General features: G+C 37.3%; 1 protein-coding gene across 3 annotated transcripts in view; it reads left to right on the top strand.

Moving 5' to 3' along the window:
• LOC124170756 (inositol polyphosphate multikinase) overlaps positions 1–23,562 on the top strand; it is a 50,859-nt gene extending 27,297 nt beyond the window's left edge. For all 3 annotated transcript variants that reach the window (XM_046549693.1, XM_046549692.1, XM_046549694.1), the window contains exons 3-6: positions 5,236–5,412; positions 7,990–8,114; positions 21,310–21,445; positions 21,552–23,562. In XM_046549693.1, the coding sequence (XP_046405649.1) occupies positions 5,236–5,412; positions 7,990–8,114; positions 21,310–21,445; positions 21,552–22,111 (998 nt within the window). In that variant the 3' untranslated portion in view covers positions 22,112–23,562. The remainder of the gene's footprint in view (positions 1–5,235; positions 5,413–7,989; positions 8,115–21,309; positions 21,446–21,551) is intronic.
• Positions 23,563–24,040: the final 478 nt, after the last annotated feature.

Here is a 24,040-nt window from a genome sequence, read left to right on the forward strand (position 1 = left end):
TACGATTGCGTTATAACCCCGATAACCCTTTCTTGCGCCACTATCAATGGTTTAATGTTGATAAAATATGCTCCACCCCAGCAGGCTATTCCGTATTGCAATCTTGAATTAACGAGAGCATAATATACCATTCTTAACACTGATTCAGGGCATATGTACCAGAGGAAGTAGAATTTTCTTACAATGGAAATCATTTCTGATTTTAATTTATTTATGTGAGACTTCCAATAACAATTTTGGTCAAAGTATGTGCCTAAATATTTTATGTGACTAACCTGTTCGATCAAAATACATTTATCTCAGGAAGTAGCATTATCTTTTATACAATTTGAACATTGATAGTATATTTTATTTTTGTTTGAGATAGATTTACTCATGCTAAACATGATATATTTCGTTTTTTCACTTAACATCATATAATTAGCCGAAAACCACATATTGAATGTTAAAAGATCACTTTGAATGTGTTCATATAGATCATCAACACTATTAACAGAATAACTTAGTGCAGTGTCATCTGCGAATGACGTTAATTGACCTTTAAACCTGCCAGCATATAAATTGTTTACATATATTAAAAATAGTATGGGTCCCAACACAGAACCCTGTGGCACACCACAGATGAGTCGGATCTTTTCACTGAAGCAATTTTTAACACGTTGCGTACGGATGGCAAGAATTCTCGTCATTTTTTTCCCGAACGTTCCGGACGGATGACGAAGATTCTCTTCATTTAGGCGCGTCAACCTAAACAATTTTAAAGCGCACAGTACGTATTTGTTAGTACGTTTTCTGTTGTTGTTCATTATTCATAATGAATTGATGCATCATAAAGTTTGATTGGATAAAGTTATATTCTAAGCATAAGCTTTTTAACTATGTTTAAACCAAAGGCATTACGCCCTAATAGGCACATACATATTTCCAAATCGGTGTTCCTAGGAATTTAAATACCCTGGTACGCAACGTGTTAAGACGCACACATTGATCTTGATCACAAAGATAACTTTGAAACCAATCATATGCGGTTCCACGTATACCCGCTTCCCATGATCGATTCATTAGTATCTTATGATTTATGGAGTCGAAGGCTTTGGTAATGTCTACAAACAAGCCAGCAACTCTACAGTTCTTATTCAGTCCGTCGTTCAGCTCTGAACAGAATTTTAATAATGCATCTTCTGTACTCTTACCACTCATAAATCCAAATTGGTTTTTATTGAAAAAACCATGCTGATTTAGAAATTTAAGAAGTCTGACCTTAACAACTTTTTCTATTATTTTAGCAAATACAGATAATAAGTATATTGGTCTGTAATTAATTATGTTCATTTTATCACCTTTTTTAAAAATTGGTATCACTATTGCAGTTTTTAATTGTTTTGGAAATATTCCAGTATGCATACTTAGATTAACAATATGGGCAAGGACCTCCGAAATATTTGCATTCGCTGCTTTAATAAATTGTGCAGAAATATTATCAACACCTTTAGATTTTTTAGACTTTAATTCCTTAGTAATGCTGCTTATTTCTTTCGCATCAGTAGGAACAAAAAACAGTGAGTCAATTGAATTGGAGGTTGGGAACATTTCTTTGTATTTATTCGTATTACCTTTAAAAATAATTGCTCTGGGTCAATGCTTGAATTACTCTACCATAATGTGAACTAAATTTGTTTACAATGTCCTGGCACTCGGTGACAACGATACCATTACTAGTTCTACTTTTTACATAATTCTCATTTCCTTGCTTTCCTCCCGTGAGTGAATCTAAAATGCGCCATTGAGCAGCTGTATTATTGATATTACTATCAAAAAGGTCACTGTAATATTTTTCGTTGTGCTTTTTAATATCATATTCTAATCTTTGTTTGTACGATTCATAGTACCTATTTAGCTTTTCATTTTCAGGGTGTTTCCTCATTTTTTTATACAGAAAATTTCGCATAGAAATTCTCCCGCACAAAGCATAAGTCATCCATGGCTTTTTCATCCCTCCTGATCTGTTACTGTCTGAGACATATTCAGCTTTTTCAATGCAGCATTTGAATTTGTATATAAATATTTCATAGGCTTCATAAACATTTTTTTGTGAATAAACATAATTCCAGTCGCATCTTTGCAAACTGTTATTTAGATAGTTAAAGTTTATCCGGCAATGGCTTCGATAAACTCGTTCGTATATGTTAATGGGTACATTAATATTTAAATTACATGATACAGCAAGATGGTCAGTTAAACCCCAATCGTCCGCTCTTCTCTCATACTTATAGTTATCTCTACTTCTGCAATAAGTATGATCTATACATATTTTACCCGTTTTGCTAATTCTAGTTGGAACTAGAATACGCTGGTCCAGTCCATGACTAGCCAGAAGGGTTTGATATTCAAAGGAAATATCGTTGGATTGTAATATGAATAAATTTATATCACCAATTACAATTAAATTCCTCTCTCCAAAGATGGTTGGTACATTCTCCAATTCTCTCAAAAAATGTTCAACAGGGTTAAAATTAAGTCCATATACACCAATAATGCTTATTGAAGAAGAATCATTTATCCGTAATGATATTTTAACCATATCAGGAGTTTTTAATTCACCCAAATCAATAGAAAAACACTCATAAGTATCTGCTACATATGCAATAACTCCTCCAGCCCTATAGTTGTTATTACACACATCAAAACTCCGATAGCCTGTTATTTGATACATAGATACTTCAGTGTCATTAACCCAAATTTCTGTAAAAACTATTACAGCGGGTTTTATATCGCGATTAACTAGTTGAAATACAAATTTATCAAAATTTGCTCTTAGACTTCTTATATTTTGATGCAAGACAAAGAACCTGCCACCATTAACTCCACGATCATTAACAGTACTCTGCATTTTGTTAGTAAAGATAGGTTGAAGACTTACATAACTCACTCGCAGAATGCTTGCAGTTTCTCCAGGTCATCAGAGGATTTCAGAGTGATTACTTGATCATTCTCCTTCTTCCTCATGAGTATTGTCCCATGCCTTAGCCATAAATATTTGTATCCCTTTTCTTTCTTCGTAAGATGCGCAGCAGCGAAGAGTCTCCTCCGACCTGGACTCGTTTATGAACACCGGAGTTTCGGTCGCCAAGCCCAGGTGCCGTGTGGAGAAGGTCCTTTTCACTCTCCTCTGTTGAAGAATTTCTGCTTTTGTATGTCTACGGACGAATTTGACTATGATACTTCTCGTTCCGCCTTCGTGTCCCTTCTTTCCCAATCGGTGGCATGTGTTCACCATATTGTCGGTTATTTTAACACCAAGGGTGTCCCCCACACTTTTCACGATTTCTAAGGTGTTTTCATTTGGTTGCTGGGGAATGCCGTGTATTTCAAGGTCATTAACGCGAGAGTATTTCTCTTGGTCATCTAACCTCTTTTCTAATTCACTCACTCGAGATTTGAGGCTAACATTTTCTTGCCTAAGCAAGTCTATTGTCGCTAAATATTCAAAAATCAGAGTTGAGTTTTCTTGATGCACTTTAGTATTTTCATCTAATCTATTGTGCAAAAACTCAATAGCCTTGTTCAAGTCCAATTCCATGCGTTTCCTGTCCTCTTTGGCTTCTTCTAGAAGGTTTATAATATGAGAGATACTAGCAGTGTCCGTATCCACCAGTGGAACTACTGTCTTTTAGCTTTAGCATCGCGTCTCCTCCAAGCATTTGCTTTGCCCAGCGAATAATGCCCAGAAAACACCTCGAAAGCAATTTTGAAGAACATTCAGGGATGCGTAAGGAAACCCCACCTATCCAACAAGCGTTCACGGATTGCCTGAGAAATGCCTTAGAACCTTTAACTTAGCTTACAAAATGCCTAAAGCATGCACAATTGTGTACATTGAATACCTAATTTGGCAATGGCCAAACATTCACTGTGCTTAATGGAAGGTTGGAAAAATCTTCAGGAATGTCCTCGCAAAAATCACCAGCGATACATACTGTAGTGCTAAAATTGCTGTCAGGGGTAGAAAACACTTGGCGTGAGAGTTAACAGGAGTTAGTATTATTACAGTGCCTAAGTTGAGGAAATATTTACAGTAATATGTGAAATAGAGCTGCATAAATAATGGAGATTGTTCTCCCCCTCAAATGAGGACAAATGTGGGACCCTTTTGATTATCGGCCCACCTCTCCCCGCCTTACTTCTCTTGCGTGAGCTTTTTTTCATTTAAGGTAATAATTTGGGGCTCTATATGGTTTTAACTTAATGGAAATATGTCATCAATTTAATTAGTTAACGCTCATTCAATATTTATTATTTGTATGGTTTCCAATGTATTTAATTTAGCTCTATGTAATAAAGGTAATATGAAACATGGTCCACTGATCGATGGGGAGAAGATTATTTGGGTGGCTGAATACTTTCCTTTTAAGAGTACATGCAAAGTAAAAGCCTCACTCTCATCCTTAGTGGTGTTCACACAAGTGTTGCTCAATCAGCAGCATCAATTTTTTAATGTAAATTATGGCACTAGCTTAAAGTTCTGGGTTTATGTTGAGTTATAGAAACTGGTCTTCCATTAAAAAGTAAATTGCTGGATTTAGTTATGGAACATTTTCTATTGATAATTTTTCAATATTTGTAATAATTGTCAACAACAATTAATTATTTTTGCAAAAATGTGCAAAAACTGTGTTATTTGTGTTGAAAGTTGTGTGGTAATAATACTCAGCTGTATGATTCAAGCTCAAATAATGCATCGTGTTAACCCTTAATCTCATGATCATGTTTCAAATCCTCACGAAAGGGTAATAGCGTTAACAGCTCAGGTAATGAATCTCAGATGCCACCATTTTCAGAGACAGCCACACTCATCTGTCCATTTCTCCATCAGTTGTGGTCATCAAAAGTCTCTGGCCTTGTATGCTCTCAAATCCCTGCTTACCAATCAGTAGTAGTAGTAGTATAGTATAGTATATTTTATTATCCGAAGACCAGATTACACTGGAAGTTCAAAAACTCAATGCAAACATTACACTGGAAGTAATCTATCCAAATGCATTATAAACATTTTCTTATATACCTTAGTGGAAGTTGCTGTATTAAATTAGCTATTGCATACCAAAATTGTCTCCTATCCAATTTTCAGTGATGAATTTTATCACTGAAAATAAATTTTAAAGTCATTTCTTTGCATTTGTAATTTGAAAGCAGATGATTACCTAACCAGCATCCAATCATATATTACTCTGAAAGGTATGCTACTACACCCAGATGGATATGTTTTGAAACCTGCCGAGAAAAAAACCCAAGGAGAAAATGAAATCAGATTTTACAAGCATTTGATCTCTGCTGTTGATGCAGTTTCTCAAGAGCTACAAGAATATGTGCCAAAGTTTTATGGAACCAGGATAATAACTATTAATGGAAGAGGTAAGAGTTAAAATGGTATAAATGATGTACGATAGATAAGAGGTAATGCTTTCCAGGTGAACATAGTCAAAAAAGGCTATTTGGGTTTCTATCTCTCTCCATTCGTGTGACGTTTTGCAACCGAATTCGCATTCCATCATCTGTGCATGGCATATCAGCCCTGATGATGGAACATGACTTGGCTCCAAAATGTCAGCCACATGCAGAGCTAGAACTTGCCCAGAAGTCCGAATGGCCTTATTGAGTATAAATGATCCTAATTTTTGCTGTGGAAAATTCTTACTAATGAATTTGGTGGTGAGTAGTTAATAACTGGCACAGCCATAAGTATAAGGTGAAATTATTCCTGGAACCCATGGTAGATTATATGCTATTATGCTCAGTTAATGTTATATGATACATTAGGATAAAATTGTAAAGTTTACGTATATAAATGAACAATTCACATGCCTGTAGTTATGAAATGCATGAAAGGATGCATGAAAATATAGCTTAGCCCTCTTGCATCATAATGTTAGCTTGAAAATCTGAGTATATGAATACTTTTCTACAAAGATATGTACTTCTCTTTATTTTGAGGTAATCCAATTTGAATTCAGCGTGCCACTTGATGTGACCATTTACATCTTTTGATGTGAATTTGATTTTACATCTTTCCTTGATTTTATTCAATTTTTTGATTTTGCGTTGCATAACCTCAGCCCCCAATAGCCCACTTATCTTGAATTTACGTAGTCATCTTTTGACTTTGTGCAGAACAACCTCAGTATTGAAGATAATTTTGATCTCAATTTCATCTACATATCAGTTTCTCAAGGAATTACGCATTACTGCAGTCAGGTTTGAACGACTGAATCAAAGCACATGTATTGCATTGCAATGCTTGTCGACTTAAGGTAGATTGATAGCAGCAATGGTGCCTTCCATTTACAAACCATGTTCTTCCAAATCGAGTTTCCGTGAAATTACTTCACATGCTCCGTGTAGTAGTCGCACATGATTTCGTAGCGGGGGCTCCAAGGTCATCGGAGCCCTGCAACATGCCCACAAAAGTTCATATCATCTCCTCTGGTGGTAATGATGTAAGAAGCTTTCGAGGCAATCCAAGCTTGACTTTCGTCCTTTGCTGGGAGCGCTTAGGGCCAAGGGAATGACGTGACTATATGCCGTGTTCATGCTCAGTGTTAGAAAATCCCGACTGGGGAAATATGAAGTGATGTTTTTCATTCATCTCAATGAGTTGCAAAAATTAATACAGGAATGGTTGACATGACGTCGTGCTGTTGAGTGTGAAACTGAAAACATCGCAAATCTATGTATTACGTATGTTAACTCCCTGCGGCTTCTCAGTATTATTTCAGCCTCCTTCACATTCCCAAATAATGCTCTTTGTTCAAATTAGCTGTAGTAGGATATCAAAAACATAAAGATAAAGCAATCGCCGTCCATGCATAACTCCTTTTGATTAAGGCAGACGATTGCCGGAGAAGAAAAGGTAATCACGAAAGGCCCATATAAACCATAGGTCTTTCCAATATGAAGATCAATGATATAAACAGTGATAGCACTTGTTACTCTCCTCATAGCTTAGATATACCAATAGGCGACTATTCATGATCAAAGATGCAGCTGCAACGTGACTTATCGATCACTGGTTATCATCACAAATCGAAAGCATACAGAGGAGAAAACTTTAGCTATGTGCCTGAAAAGTTTGGTGCGTGGGTATGTGTGAAATTCAAAAGCGGAATAAATTAGAGTGTTCTCGGCAGATTGTATGATTTAGTAATTTCCTCCTAGTTGTGTTTCCCTCCGCTTTTAGGAAACAGCTGCAGACTAGCCAGTCATGAACCTTGATGACATCAAGTCATGTGCAAATGCATGAAATTACATGCAAAACTTCCTGAGAGAATAAAGTTATTTTCTTTGAGTTGCGTTCGAACGAAGATAATCTGTATTTGTTTCAAGTTCCTTCTTCACTAGAGAGGAGGTAGTTTTTAGAATTGGTTTGAGCATTTGGGTAAATTCAGGGGATCCTGTTTGAGGTTTAAGCCAATGGGAATGACTTTTTATTTGTTCACTAGTAGCTTTTTCCTCCAACCGGCATTTTCTATAGACAATGATCACTATTTCTATTTGTGTTGTCATTCAGTTGTAGTATATTTCTGTTGTTTTCAATGCGACACAACTGTTAAGTATCTGATTTTAATTTTTGCAAAATTCTTGCTTTGAAATTTCAAATTTTTATAATTCTTGAAAATAACCTTGTGGCGAATCATTTGACTCCGATGTGCCACGGTAGCGTGTGGTGCATCATCACACCAAGGTGCTGGACCGGTGGATATGCATTTGACTCCTAACCTGACGGCCTGTGTTCCGGCTGGCAACGAGAATTGAACTAGGGCTGTTCGGTTGGGAGTTGAATGCGTATCCACCAGTCCAACACCTTGGTGGGGCGATGAGGTGCCACAACCTTTATGCCACTTTTCGGTAATGTGTGAAGCTATTTAACATTTCAAGGAGTTGGAAGTCATCTTGGCTTTTTCATTGAATTTGTCCCTCTAAATTATATTCCAGATATAACCTGTTTAGCTCTGGAAAATGTGACTGAAGGAATGCTTGAGCCATGTGTTATGGATGTAAAAATTGGGAAACAGACCTGGGAGCCTAATGCTTCTGAGGAAAAGAAGAATACGGAAAAAGTAAGGATTTTTTTTCGCTCTCTTCTTTTAATTCTGTCGCCATATTGGCTTTGGTAAATGGAAGGAAGAAGGAAAATATAGGTATCCTGGTGATTGATTCATTCCTCGTCCCATTAGAAGACTGGTCCATTGTTTGAAAGGTTGAGAATTCTTCCACTTCCTTGCGTGTTCACTTTTTACTCCGTTATGTATGTGAAGCAGATTAGCAATGTGCTGGTGAAAAATTCTCATATCCACAATTATGGCACAAGAACCCATGATGACTTCCATAGGTGTTTTGTAAGGACCAAGGGTGCTGCTCTTGGACCTAGATCAACTGGTCTTAAACTGTATAATGAATTGCCTTCAGAATTGAAAAGGAACTGTTATAGGACTTTTGCAAAAAAATTGAAAGTGTTTTTGCAAAACAACCCACATAGCACAAAATATCTTCTAGATGTCTACAAAATGTCTAGAACGTCTTCAGCTATTGTTTAGAAAATATCTTGTAATATCTTCTAGACATCTTCTAGATAGTAGATATCTGAATGTCTGCTTTTCTGATATCTATGAGATATCTTGAGAAGATATTTTCTAGACATTCATATTCAAATTGGATCCATTGGGAAAATTCATGATAAATGACTAAAATATAATAGTTTTCGGTATTACAAGAGTTTATTTTCAACTGACAGCCTACTGGTGGAGCAGGAGGTGATATGGTAGGGTGCCTTCTAGGGATTCTTCCTGAGTATTGAAACCTCTCTGGTATTTACTTCTTTCTAATGGGGGCCTCCTCCTCGGATTCCAAATTTCAAGTTACCAAAGCAGCTTACAATTTCCTTTTAGATCTCTCAAAGGAGTCTGCAACATTATCAATGAATGCTGATTCAGTGTCTTGCTCTAAAATGTAGGTCTTGAAGAATTTTTAATGCAAATTTTTGCCAACATATTTAAATACCATCAGGGCTATGAATGAATGATATTTACATGAATAAGTACATAACTGTGATACATAAAAGGTTATGGCAATATTTGTTACGATAGTAAAATAATAAGTTGTAAATTAATTATAAAAAAGCAGAGACTAGAATTTTGACATACCTTTTATTCCATTGAATCGGATTTGTTTATTGATGTTAACTAAGCTGAGACAGTTCATAGCTACGTATTGATTTTGATTTCACTGGACATATAAGAAAGAGTCTCCACTAAAAAAGACATATGCTAGACATCTAGTAGATTTTTATAATATCCACGACATTGAAGGCATTTTCTAGACTTCTAGTGGATATTTAAAATATCTAAGCCATTGGAGATATTTTGTAGATATCTAGAAGATATTTTGTTTTATGTGGGAAATTGTTTTACTCCGTGAATGAATTTATGCTGTCATCCCAATTTATTATATCCTTATATGTACTGACTGAGTGCTATGCATTTAAATGTTTCTTGAATTAAAATAATAATAATAATTATTATCTCTTTTTTATCATGTTCAAAGTGAGGAATAATACTTGTGTTGTTGGTTTTCAAAAAAGATGATGATGGTATCTTGGGTTGTTGAAATATTTGTCTGCCATATGAATATCATACTTTTTTGTTTCAAGGTTTAAATGTTCCATGAAGTTCTTAATTTCTATTCTTAACTCATGTTGAGATTGGGTTTCATTTTGTACCGTGAGAGAGTATTTGCCATGCAGTGCCCTGGGTAGCCCAGTGGAAGAAATGCATCAATGACATGAATGGGGCACACACAGTAATCACCCCATCATTCTTGAAACATAGATGTTTTGTGTGTGGAACCTGGCATCAGAAAGGAGATCTTGACATAGCATGTGCTTAGAGGTCCGTGAAAGTGGTTTTATTTTTTGCTAAAATTCATTTTGAAGCCAAGCGATTTCGGTGTTATAGAAAATCTTGGTGGTGTTATGATAATACTGCAACTTGCTGCGATGCACACGCTCGTGCCAGAATTTCAAATCCCCACTACTATTTTATGAAGAAATGTGCATTACAAAATTTGAAGTTTTTTTGCGGATCCGTAATTAAACCTGGAGAAATGAAATTGTTGAGGGAGAAAGCGCCTGCCTTGGCCTTTCTGAATCAATTAAAACAATACATTTGGGATGATAGGTTGTCGAAAAATACGACTTAATAATGAATTTTAATTTTTGGGGGGGTTCCAGGGGGTTATTGGGGATCTTTAGGTGCTTTTCCCATATATAATGCATAATTGCCTTCCTTCACCTAAAATTCCGGCTCTTTAGCTGTAGTGCGAGCATGGTTTTGCGACAGTCGCACCTCTTTAAATTAAACATTCCGCATTCTCCAGGTAGCAGCACACAGGGGAACATTAAAGACATCACTCACGTGAATTTGGTGCCCCTACCTCGTCGGGAAGTGGCAAAAACAAGGAAAAATCTGAAATTTGTGTGTTGGTGGGATGCAAACTTAATGGCAGATGGGTTGTAAGTTATCAAACGTTGTAGGAGTCACGATTTCGATGGAAAATCGATAATCGTTAATTACTCAAATTTGTTCGACTTATGGATATTCCAAGATAGCAAAAAAATCGACCAAAAAATCTAGTATCTTGCATTTCAAGGAATTTGTCCTGCAATTATTGCAAGTTAGTCAAACAAATTCCAAAGTTAGGCCCATAAGAAAAGCATTGGAAATTTTAAAAAATAAAAAAAATACTTAAAATCAAAATATTGCCAAGGAAACCACACCAAAAAATCTAGTATCTTTTAGTTTAAGGAATTTGTCCTACAATTATTGCAAATTGGTCAAACAAAAATTCAAAGATAGGCCCATAAGAAAAGCATTGGAAATTTTAAAAAATTAAATCGAAACTTGAAGCATTAACGTGGTGGAAGGGCTCCATATTAACCCCTCAACGCCGTCATGCGTACCCAGTACGCGCCCTTTAAATTTCGTATGCCGCCGTCATGCGTACCCAGTACGCTTCCTGACCTACTGTATATAATATTTTTTCTCCGCCAGACATTACATGTTAAATTAAAACTAATTACTCTATCATTTGAAGAAATGTTTTTCCTCTCCAATAAAATATCCATAACGGCTTTATGCCTTCAAAATGTTTTTAAAAAGCTTCGATAAAATTCTGTTTTAAACCAGCGCGTTGACGACTTCGGTCCTAAATCTCAATGCCTTCCTTCAACTGTTCTATCATGAAAACTTCCGCCTATTCTGCTTGAGAGACGTCAACAAGGGTCAGCTACTTTAGCTTGAGATACGGTATCTTCTGAACTGAATGCCTTCTCTCCGTCTTCTGCTTGTTTGTCGTCACCTCGAGCCCCAAGTGTGTTTGGCCCGCCTCGTTAGTCCTTAGCGTCCTAGGCGAAGGGGCCATGTGCTTCGCTCTGCATTTATTTTTTTATATTTTTTTTTCTGGACAGTAATCAATGAAGATAAGATTCCATCTAAACAGTCAGCATATACCAGGGCCCCTTCGAGATATTTTCTCGTCTCTTGAGGGAGCTTCTAAACCACGAGCTTCAGTCCACTAGAGTCATTCATGCTGTGTGATGTGTTTTCAGGCAGTGTGTTGAAATTCTCATCGGGTGTACTTCCTGTGTGTGGTATTTTTTATATAATTGGGGATCCTACGAAATGGGAATAGTATTGAAAGGCAAAAAAGAGATTCGGAAGTCTGTTTGTGTTAGGTTATAGTAAATTCATTGGTGGGGTGAATTTCAAGGACCTGTTATTGCATTTGTACCTAATGGAAAGAAAATGCCATTACAAGTGGTGTATGAAGTTATTTAGGAGACTATTGAATGCGGCAGTCCTAAATTCATATGTTGTTCATAAGAAAAACACGTATAAAAATTTGACTTATCATTTCGCGTGCCATTGGTCGAGGTAATATTTTCGAAATATCCAACGTTATATGAACAGTTCGGACATGGCCGTCACTCATTACACAATTTAGTACCAAGACTCACAGAAATACATTTCCTAAAGATAACTCCTGCAGCTGGGAAGAAATCAAAGTCTCAAAGGAATTGTGCAGTTTGTGCCTAATATGGGAAATGAAGAGACTGCGTGTACTGGTGTGAAAAATGTGCAGTGGGATATGTTTGGATTGCTTCAAATCATGTCACACAAAGCAGATTTTCTAAGGTAAATCATTTGAATATTCACATATTGACGTTTGAAACATTACCAAGTGATTACCAAAATGAAATGATACGGTAATAATGGAACAAAGCCAGAGAAGTGGGCGGAGTGGTAAATTTCAAGTAGGTGAAACGGGTTATCCTATTGAAAGTATCCAATCTGTTATGACATTTTCAACCCCAAATAACTAAATTACATCATGTAATTGTATTTTTAATGCATGGAATGTTAGACATCTCGTAGCTTATTCGAAACCAAATTAAAATCTTTCGAAATTGAAAATTTCTTCATTAGTTCATAAAAGGAGGTACATTAAACAATAAATATTCTTTCAAATCGCTCGAAAAATTATTATGTATGTAGTAGCGTATTATATTACGCGAGTTTACTAAAGTTTTCAACGATACTGATCGTATATAATGAAAGATATAAATTATTGAATGATAGTATGCCAAAAAGGCGAAGTCATTTAAATCTCATCCGGCCGCTGAGATGGGATTTAATTAAATGCCCGCCGCGCTTGAGGGGTTAATAATGAAAAACACTTTGTTACTTCCACAAAATTCACAATTTCTATTTTATTACCGGTTCCGGCTATTACACCATTTTCAAATACATTATACATATTATACAAATACATTATACATGTGTATGTATTTGAAAATGGTGTAATAGCTGGAACTGGTAATAAAATAGAAATTGTGAATTTTGTGGAGGTAACAAAGTGTTTTTCATTATTAATATGGAGCCCTTCCACCACGTTAATGCTTCAAGTTTCGATTTAATTTTTTTAAATTTCCAATGCTTTTCTTATGGGCCTATCTTTGAATTTTTGTTTGACCAATTTGCAATAATTGTAGGACAAATTCCTTAAACTAAAAGATACTAGACTTTTTGGTGTGGTTTCCTTGGCAATATTTTGATTTTAAGTATTTTTTTTATTTTTTAAAATTTCCAATGCTTTTCTTATGGGCCTAACTTTGGATTAAAAAAATTTTTTTTATAATTTTTTAAATTTAAAAAAATTATAAAAAATACTTGAAATCAAAATATGGCAAAAAATTTGGCATTAAAAAAATCAGTCAAAAAATCTACTTTCCGTCGTAGAAATTTCGTGTTCCTGTGACATTTACAAGCAGGCAATAAAAGGAAAAAGTTTCAGTCCCATAAGGCTCCAATGTTAATTCGGATTTATATATCTCGAACACCAATCGATTTTTTCGAGTTTTCGGATTTTTCCCCCCGATCAATATTTTTTCCCCACCCACGGTAAAAATTTCGTCATCCCAGCACGTCCGGTAGTGGTCGGGAATTTGTATATGTGAATCAGTGGTCAGTGGTCAATGAGGTATATGTCACACATCGGGTTGTATATGATATAGAAGACTCGCTGTGCTCAATAGGGGGCTATGCCCCCTAACTGTAGTGCGAGCATGATTTTGCGAGTTGCACCTCTTTAAATTAAACATTCCATGTTCTCCAGGTAGCGGCACACAGGGGAACAAAAAAGACATCACTGACGTGAATTTGGTGTCCCTACCTCGGCGGGAAGTGGCAAAAAAAAATTCCAAAAAATCTAAAATTGTGTGTTGAGGGAATGCGAACTTCATGGCGGATGTGTTGTAAGTTACCAAACGTTGTAGGAGTCGCGATTTCGATTAATTATTATGAAGTAACCGTTAGGGTTACGGGAAAACTAAGGCAGGCGTTAGGATGCGGAGATTCTTAAACGATTTTTTCCGGAGATTCCGAATATTCATATGGCAAAGACCCAAGGCCGAAATTGTAAATTGAACTTTCGTGATTTCGACATTGGAAAATCGAAAATCGTTAATTACATACTTGAAATTCGTTCGACTTATGGATATTCTTACTCGACAAAAAAAATCAAACAAAAAATCTAGTGTGTTGGTTCAAGGAATTTGTCCTACGATTACTGCAACTCGGTCAAAAAAAATCCGAATATAGGCCCATAAGAAAAGCATTGGAAATTTTCAGAAAATCTTAAAAAATACTTTTAATGATGATATGGCTTAGAAAATAACATTAAAAAATCAAGGAAAAAATCTAGTTTTTGTCACTTGAATTTCATATTCCTGAGAAGTTTACAAATGCGCAATAAAAGGAAAAAAACTTTAGTCCCAAAAGGCTCCCATGTTAATTCTGATCGATATATCTCGAAAACCAATCGACTTTTTCGAGTTTTCAAATTTTTCCCCTGATCAATATTTTTTCCCCACCCACGGTAAAAATTTCGTCCTCCCAGTATGTCCGGAAGTGGTCGGGAATTTGTAAACGTGAATCAGTGGTCAGTGAGTGAGGTATTTGTCGCACATCGGGTTGTATATATTATAGATTTTCCCATGTTTACAGGCATTTTATTATTTTATGGTACACGTTTCATGAATACTTATACTTTTATTAAGCATTTATTGGTTCAAGGTATATGAATGGTTCAAGTATGGCAAATACGGTCGGCAAACGGCAAATCCCCACTACCTTATACAGTTGAGGACCTCAAATCCAGAATCCCAAAACCCGGAAAACCCAAAATCCAGAACATTTGAAAATTCCTCTGCGTAGCTTTTTGACTCGCCACCTCGTGGCACCACTCTCCAAGCCTTGCTCTGGAATGAGTAGGAATTTAGCACATACTATGGACATACGCTAAGAACCTTGTCAGGGACACATAAGGATATCAAATATCAAGTACAAGAGCCTGAGCACATGTATAAATTAATTAATTTACTAAATATACTATGAAGACCAGAAATCCAGAAGTCCTTCGGTCCCAAGCTTTCTGGATTTGAGGTCTTCAACTGTGTGTGTATTCTTCGAGAGCCATTCCAGAATTTTTGGATTGTCAAGTTTCTCTTCACTACATAGCCTCAGTGGCGGCGACTCCATGGGGCTTGAGGGGGCCCGAGCCCCGTCAACAATTCGTCATGGGTGTGAGGAAAAAATGTGTCAGGCTTGCTGATTTTCCCTGGAGTGTCCAGGTATCGAGATTCGAGTTCTCAGGGCTCTAATGTTGATCATATGACTCTTCTAAAATGCTTTAAAAACTTAAAACTCACTACTTAAAATATTTCTCGTGGCAACATCCCCTGTTTGGGCCCCCCCAATATTTTTTTTAAGTCGGCACATCTGCATAGCCTTTAAAATGCTTCAGTAATAGCAACAACAAGCTCCTCCTTTGCTTTCTTTGACTGATTGACTGTGTGTTCAAATGATAGCTGTCGTTTTGCGGGTCCCCTTTCTATCGCACGTTTATGTGTATTGCTACTGATGTGCTTTAACAACGTGTCACAGCTTTCAAATTCAAATCTTTTATTGCAAACTTTGCACAGTAATACTCTGTCTTTCACATTAAATCCTTCTGGGCTGAATTCACTCGCCATGGTATGAACGGTATCACTACCCATACAGCACAAACGGTCGCAACCTGGCATATAGGTCGTGTATTTCACGCGTTTTATCTCGTGTAAAAACCGTTATTACCCGAGTAAAAACGGAATAAATCTGGTGTATAAATGGTCTTATGTCCGCTAAAAACCAGATAGTACACGTATATGCGCAAGGAACCCAATAACGGGACCATTGTAGTTATTCCTCTCTCCACCAGGGTTAAGGCTTCCTGTTGATGACCGGAAAATGGCAGTGACCACACAAACGGTGGCACTTTCACTAAACAGCTATTAAGACATAGGCAACATATTCGTTCAAAAAATTTCATTTATTGTCTAAGTAAAAGGTTCAGTATAAAATAATTCATCAGGAAATACGTACAGGACAAAACATGAGTGGTGATGTTGTGACAAAAAAAGTGGTGATGATGTGAAAAATAATGTGAATGACATAATGGACAGTGTGATAGCGAATATGAGATGATGGAAGGATCTTAAAAGTACTGCTGAATCGTTTTAAAACCACAAAACCTTGGTAAAATCGCAAGTGGTCTCACTAGGCACAAGCACACCAGGATAAAGAGAATGACCGAATTGTTGATGTCGTTGATGTTTCCAGTTCGAGTCGCACAAATTATATCGTTATGTGATTGTTTTCCCAGCATTCAATTTCAGATTACTGCTTACCACAGCATATGCATTACCACATTTAGCTTCATATTTTTTTATATAAGGGTCAAGGGAGTTGGACCAAAATTACACAGCAATTACACGTGGAAAAATGGGCGAATTCTCGACTTTTTCCTTACACCAAATTTCGACTTAGTATACTCGAGTAAATTTCTCCCTGTGCTGTATATGCTAGCTTTTGGCATTTTAAAATTCCTTTCCTTCGATCGTTATTTAAAGCTGGAATCACGATAAAAAAAAGTCGAACCGCAAAACACAACCCTGACAAAAATAATCTCCACCATGGTGGGTACAGAAAGGGTACCGGAAGGGTGGCATCCTTCATGGTGGGTAGTTACCCTTGCACAACCCACGCCCTACCCACCATTAAGGGTAAGGGAAGGAGAGAAAAATCCTTCGTGTACCCTTCCTTGGAACTCCTTCCCTTACCATCCGTGTACCCTTCCTCTACCCACCATTAAGGGTAAGGGAAGGAGAGAAAAATCCTTCGTGTACCCTTCCTTGGAACTCCTTCCCTTACCATCCGTGTACCCTTCCTCTACCCACCATTAAGGGTAAGGGAAGGAGAGAAAAATCCTTCGTGTACCCTTCCTTGGAACTCCTTCCCTTACCATCCGTGTACCCTTCCTCTACCCACCATTAAGGGTAAGGGAAGGAGAGAAAAATCCTTCGTGTACCCTTCCTTGGAACTCCTTCCCTTACCATCCGTGTACCCTTCCTCTACCCACCATTAAGGGTAAGGGAAGGAGAGAAAAATCCTTCGTGTACCCTTCCTTGGAACTCCTTCCCTTACCATCCGTGTACCCTTCCTCTACCCACCATTAAGGGTAAGGGAAGGAGAGAAAAATCCTTCGTGTACCCTTCCTTGGAACTCCTTCCCTTACCATCCGTGTACCCTTCCTCTACCCACCATTAAGGGTAAGGGAAGGAGAGAAAAATCCTTCGTGTACCCTTCCTTGGAACTCCTTCCCTTACCATCCGTGTACCCTTCCTCTACCCACCATTAAGGGTAAGGGAAGGAGAGAAAAATCCTTCGTGTACCTTTCCTTGGAACTCCTTCCCTTAACATCCGTGTACCCTTCCTCTACCCACCATTAAGGGTTAGGGAAGGAGAGAAAAATCCTTCGTTTACCCTTCCTTGGGACTTAGCATTTATAACTGAAGAAAACATATCCTGAAAGAGTCTCCTTAGCTACTTTCACCTGCTAAAGAGTATTGAGTTCCGTACAAGAACGTGAGCAGTCTTTGAAGGCAAAGATAGACGGGCTACACAACTAATCTTTAAAATTTCCTTAAGGAAAACAATAATTTACATATTCAGTGGCGTAGCCAGGGGTGGGGTCCGGAGGGTTCGGACCCTCCGCCCCCCCGAAGTATAAAAACACAATCATTTTCCTTCATAATAGAAATCAAAATATTGAAAAATAATGAATTTAAAAAATATTTCTTTGACTATCGAAGTTTTTTCGATTATGAAAAGTGTTTGAATAAGTTGAATTCCAATACTTACTATCCTGTTTTTCAAAACTTTTCCCACCTGGTTTTGGACCCCCCCCAAACGAAATTCCTGACTACGCCACTGTACACAATAGTTTCTGTAATTGTGTGAAAAAAGCTCATTTAGAAGTTCTTCCATTCACGTTTTAGGATGTAACCTATTTGTGTGGCTGACAATGAGACATCGCTAGAGTGATGTTCAGTATTAGAATGCCGATCTTATTTTCTGAAACGAAATAGGTGTGGTAGAAAAAAGTCACAGCTTTCTTCCACATAGGCCCGGGTGCGATTCTCATCTTAACAATTTGTAGTATAAGTTCCGTTGAGAAGCTCCTCCAGTCAAGTACCTCGATAGCCGAGGTTGTTAAATCTCTAGTTCGTGATCCAGTAATATGTAGGTCCTGGGTTCAAGACCATGTGAAGACTAATTTTTTTATGCCCTATAACTTTAGAAATCACTGTTGCAACTCATCCCCATTCGTTTAATTTAGTTTATTAGCGATTTTTTAAATTTTTATGTTAATTTATGGATTTTTAGTTTTTATTTTATCCTACCCTTCCTGTACCCTTCATTGAGGCTGGCCAAACCCTTCCCGTACCCTCCAGGAAGGAGAGGGTGTACCCACCAATGTTCTAAAATACCCTTCGTGTACCCTTGCTGAAGGGTACACCTATCCTTCCTGTACCCTTGCTGAAGGGTACAGGAAGGGTACACTTATCCTTCCTGTACCCTTCGTCGAGGCTGGCCAAACCCTTCCCGTACCCTCCAGGAAGGAGAGGGCGTACCCACCAATGTTCTAAAATACCCTTCGTGTACCCTCGCTGAAGGGTACAGGAAGGGTACACCTATCCTTCCTGTACCCTCAATGGAGGGTAAACCTCTCCTTAATGGAGGAGTTTATTTTTATCAGGGAACCTATCACGATGGTGTTTTCAAACTGAGTGCAAGGTAGCTACAGTTTGACCATAGTACCTACTGTTTAACTTACAAATTAGCCGAAATGTTTCATGTCATGGGTTCCCTTTCGATACCCCTCTCCTAGGTGTTGAGGGAAGGTAGGACAGCAACTAGATACCACAAAATCGCTTAGTTTTGACTACAGCTGTTGCCAATTGGTCAGGAAATGCAGTGAAAGAATGACACATAACAGAACATAATCTGATTCAAAACTTGAAAAATTATTTCCCATTTATCGATCCTGAAACATCTGGAATGAGACGCTTTCTTAGCTAAAGAATTAGATATTAGATTTGGCCAATGTCAAAATGATTTTTTTTGCATTGTAGCTCAGTGGAGAGCCGAATATCCGACGATCTGTCCACTAATAAGGAGAACCCCCTCTCCTCCTTTCCTTTCTTTTCCTTCCTTCCCTTCCTTCAACTGCTAGCGCTTCGTGCTTTCAAATAACCATACTTGTCTATGGATGTCTTTAAAAGACTCGAATCGCGCAGTTGACGGCCGCCGTGGTCATCACGGCGCCCATTTCAGTCCGGCTTGGCGGTGCGCTGTCTACGTCGTGAAATACAGGCGGTATATTGAGGCCGCTTTCTGACGAAACGACTTTTCGCCTGCCACCGTTCACGTCACGATGCCGTGAAATTCAGGCCGCGTTCAGACGAGACGACTCGCTCGCCACGCCGTGTGCCGTGCCGTGAACGGCGGCCCGTTCCAGCCAGCGGCCGTGTTTAAGTCAACAGAATTGTTACATTAGACCCACACTCAAGGTTTTCCTGCAAAAAGTTATCCAATAACGCTGTCTAATGCGTCACGGTGAGTCACCGGAATTACTGCTCGGCATTGACGCGTGTCGGGCGATCGAGCTTGTAATTCCGCTCTTCCGCGGCCGCGTTAAATTTCTTTCAGCACATTTTCAATTCATAATATCTAATTCTTCATGTGAAAAAGCGCCTCATTCTAAATATTTCAGGATTGATGCATGGGAATCGAAGAGAGAGACTGTGATAAATTTATCGGCGAATTCCGGCGGAGAAATCACTTCAGTGCGCGATATTACGCGGATGCGTTATGCGCGAGACTAAACTAGCCAATTGGCCTTGGAATCGTATTGAGATAGAGCAAATAAACGTCGGCAGGTTTAAACAATGAAGGCTTAGGCTTTAATAGATAATGACTCATGTGATTTGTTCGCTAATTCGTCTAAAATCGCAAAAAAACGCTAAATTTCGTTTTTATTAACCGATTTCGCGTTATTTCATGTTATTTCGCGTTATTTCATGTTATTTCGCGTTATGTCGTGATATCCCGTCTCACGAATTTCACGGACCTATACATGTGCTAGAATATGATTTAGCTCCTGAGTAACGAATTTTCCATGTCTCTATAAATTATTTTGAGAACATATGATCAGCTTCAAAATTGCTTCTTCCTATTAATCTTCCTCGCCTGAATGTCCTTTGTACCACTAGCACCCAGATAGCACAAAGTAAGTGAGTTAACCGTTTCTTATGGTTTTCTTACGGAAAAAATTGATAAGCAGCTTATCGTAAGCTAAGGGACTTATATAAGGCAAGGGTAAGACGTTAGGGGCGTTTAGGTAAGGAATGCCATCAAATATCCTCAGGCAATGTAAGTCACTTCTGTTGGAGCGCCAAAGGCGGCTGAACAGCGTACTACACATGCTACGCGGCTCATCTTGACATGAATTTAAAGGCTATTGGGGAAATTTAGCGAGTTTTTATAAGGGCTGAACAACTGATAACAGATTTTCCCGTAAATAGAAAAAAATTAATAACTGCAAGCAACCGGCTAGTGAAGATATAAAGCATAGTACAAGTACTCTATCCATGCGGCGGAAAGAAAAAAAAATAACATCAGGGTGGATCCGAACGTGCGACCCTCGGATCCGAAGTACTACACGCCAACCATTACACCACGGTAGTTGTTGAGAACAGGTGGCGTAGTTACTAATTAAATATCCAATTATGTAAAAAAACTTGTTTGGCATGTGCATGAAAAACTGAATTTATTCAAGGTCCATACATTTTAACATTTATGAATTTTAAATTATGGTTTGATAACCCGATGACTACAATACGTATATTAGATGTTCCTTCCGGCATTTTTATATTATTCTACGTTGGTATTCTTGTGAAATTGTGTTTTTCTTACGACCTTCGTTAAGCTATCAGTTCATAAATGTGAATGATTTTCAAATTATGGCGGTATGATGTTATTTCTCCTCATAATATAGAAGCGCCAATAATAAAAACATTGTTTTAATGCATAAAGGCCTTAATTAACACTCTGTAACGATGGGATAATAACAGCATCTACGGAAGTGCTGAAAGTTTGGCATCCATTTTGCCATTACTCTGGATGTTTGTCGCCCTGGCCGTAAGAAACCCACAACAAGCTTACTTGAGAAGCGACTTCCTTATTTCTTCCTTTCACCTTATCTCAATGACTTATAATGTGCTAGCTGGGCATTTATTATGATTCACTTTTGCTTCAGGAGAAGTATGTGGAGTCAAAAAGAGAATGTGGATTTTGTATTCCTGGAATGCAGTTTTATGATATTGCTAGTCATAAACTTATTAAGTATGGGAAAGAATATGGAAAGCAGTTGGATCGCAATGGAATTAAAAATGGTAAAGTGGTTTTTATCATGATCAATCTTCCAATATTGGTACACTCAAATATTTGAGAAATATAAACCAGTTGAATATGCCTGATTTTATTAATTTCTTTTTACAGCCCTGAAACTATTTCTAAATTGGAGTTCTTCCATGAGCCATCCAATTATTGAGCAGTTCTTATGCAAGCTGTGGAAAATATTGAAGTGGTTTAAATCTCAGAGACAGTTCTTATTTTATTCAAGCTCACTTCTTTTTGTTTATGATGCCCATCCATTACGCAGTTATAGTTCATCAGCATCAGCAGTGCTTGGGGCGGAATCCCACCAAGAGTCATCATCACAGAGCTCTCAGGTTTGCACAGTCGATGATTTATTTGTGAGAATTAATGCTTGCCCTTTGTCAGGTGGTGGTGATGGGACAGAGTGGAATGTGTGGAAGAGTGACTGCTGGAAATGCTGTGATAAGTCTCAAAAAAAATTTTCACGGGAGAGTGCTTGTGATTCAAAGTTAGCAGATATAAAGATGATTGATTTTGCTCACACTCTAATTTCTAGTGAATTCAGTATTGACTCAAACTATTTAGAAGGTCTTGAGAATTTAGTGACTATGTTTGAAGTCCTCTTGAAGGAATCTTCTGTTAATGATTTAAAGAAAGTTTCATCATCACACCTTCAATAAGTCACAAGTCAACATAAAAAAGCCCTTGGAAACGGAATAATTGAACCTATTGCAGACATAGAGGAGCCTGAGCATTGGCTCAGAAAGCTGAAGATTTGATTCCAGGTAAAAGTGCATTATTTCATGGAATGATTACTTGTGCATTATTTCACTTGTAAGCATTAATAATTGTGTATCTCATTTTCTTATTAAGGTCTTCCCTTGAGTAGTTTAAATATTTTATAGCAATCTTCTCCCTGAGAACTCTTGGTGAATCTATGATGTACAGTTACATGCTGAAGAAACATTACAAAATTACCCCCTATGTTCATATTACATGTTCTGATTGCACACTTTTCTTGCCCTATTCAGAGAACTCTGGCTCTGCATTTGTGAAGGTCGAAGGTTTTGTATGAAGTCTATCTTTGCATTCATTATGTTTTTCAAATGATTAGGGGCTATTGTCATGGTTCTCTTACTGAGTATTTTTGGGATGATTCCACCAAGTAGATAATACTTTTGGGTTTTCGCACCCACAAGTGTGATATGTGTTGATGGCTGTTATTTTGGGAATAGCTGTAATTTTTTAGAAGTGGAAACCATTCGTTAAAATTTTTTTTGTTCATTATCTGAAGGATTTATTTAGCACTTGTCTATGTCACATTTGAAGTACATATATGTTTCATATGAAAATTAAATGAAACCTAAAATTTTATATGAAAATATATTTATCAGATTTTTATTTTGCTTGAGTTACCATGTATCACCAGTATCTTTGTCATTCTGAGTTTGTAGTGAGGTACACATTTGAATGAGTGGAGAGAGTGGCCAAAGAGTGAATTTTAGAGGAGGGGAGAATCAACTAGAATTTGGATGGCAAACTTTCCTGTTTTTTAAGTCATCTGAATGTTGTCATTTGTTCCTGTGGAGCACTTTTGAACATAGGCTTATCTCAGTATTATGCATGCTGCTCATATGCAATGATTCATTGCAGTTTTTATTGGGATATTGTTGTATTTTTCAATTGTAAATGAATATAAACTTTGAAAATTGTGAGAAATATCAAGGAATCAGAATACAATTCAACTTTCTGTTGTAAACAAAATGTGCATGCTTTGCCGATAAAACTTTCAGCTCCCGCATACGTTTCTTTTGAGCGTCAATTAGACTATAATTTGGCTGTTATATATTTGTATTATTATGTGTTTGTATTTCTCTGGTATTCCTTGCATTTTAAGCTTGGATATATTATTGTTTCATGACACACACTGTGTACTGCTCTCATTTTCTGCATTTGTGTAAGTTAAGACAGAATTATTATATTTGTTATCTGGCCATCCATGTAAAAATTTATCCTTCCTCCTCGTACTCTTAAATAAATTACAGTAATCCTCTCATATTGCATTACTGAGTTTCTGAAAATCTCGCCATATTGTTAGTCACTCTAAATAAAGAAATTGTTCATTGATTGATTATGAGGTTTATTCATTATTTTTAGCGTGTTGCATTGCTCAGCATCTCAATGCTGAATAACCTAATTTGGGTACTAATTTCATAATTTTCTCGGAATAATTACACTTTTTTTCTCTTTTACATTCTGTTGTATTGGAAAAGTTCCCTGGTATTTCATCGAATTATTTTCAAATCCAAAGTTTAAGGTATATTTACTTTTTCCTCTGATGAGAACTATGGAAAATAACTAAGTAAATTTCATTGCCATCTTCCTGGCGCAATGCATGCTACTTTTTGATGTGCCCAATATAAGCATTGATGCTTTTGTGTCAGAGCCTTCTTTCCAGACAACTGCTGCCATTGTGACATTATGTTGATTCATCATGGCACCTTAAGCTCATTGGTTTAGAAAATGTTGTCGTTAAAGCCACGTCTACATTCTTGTCTCTGGAGCTGCACATCCAATGAGTAGATTGATCTGCATATTCCCACTCAACA

This window comes from Ischnura elegans, chromosome X (genome assembly GCF_921293095.1).
Source record: "Ischnura elegans chromosome X, ioIscEleg1.1, whole genome shotgun sequence".
Lineage (NCBI taxonomy): Eukaryota > Metazoa > Arthropoda > Insecta > Odonata > Coenagrionidae > Ischnura > Ischnura elegans.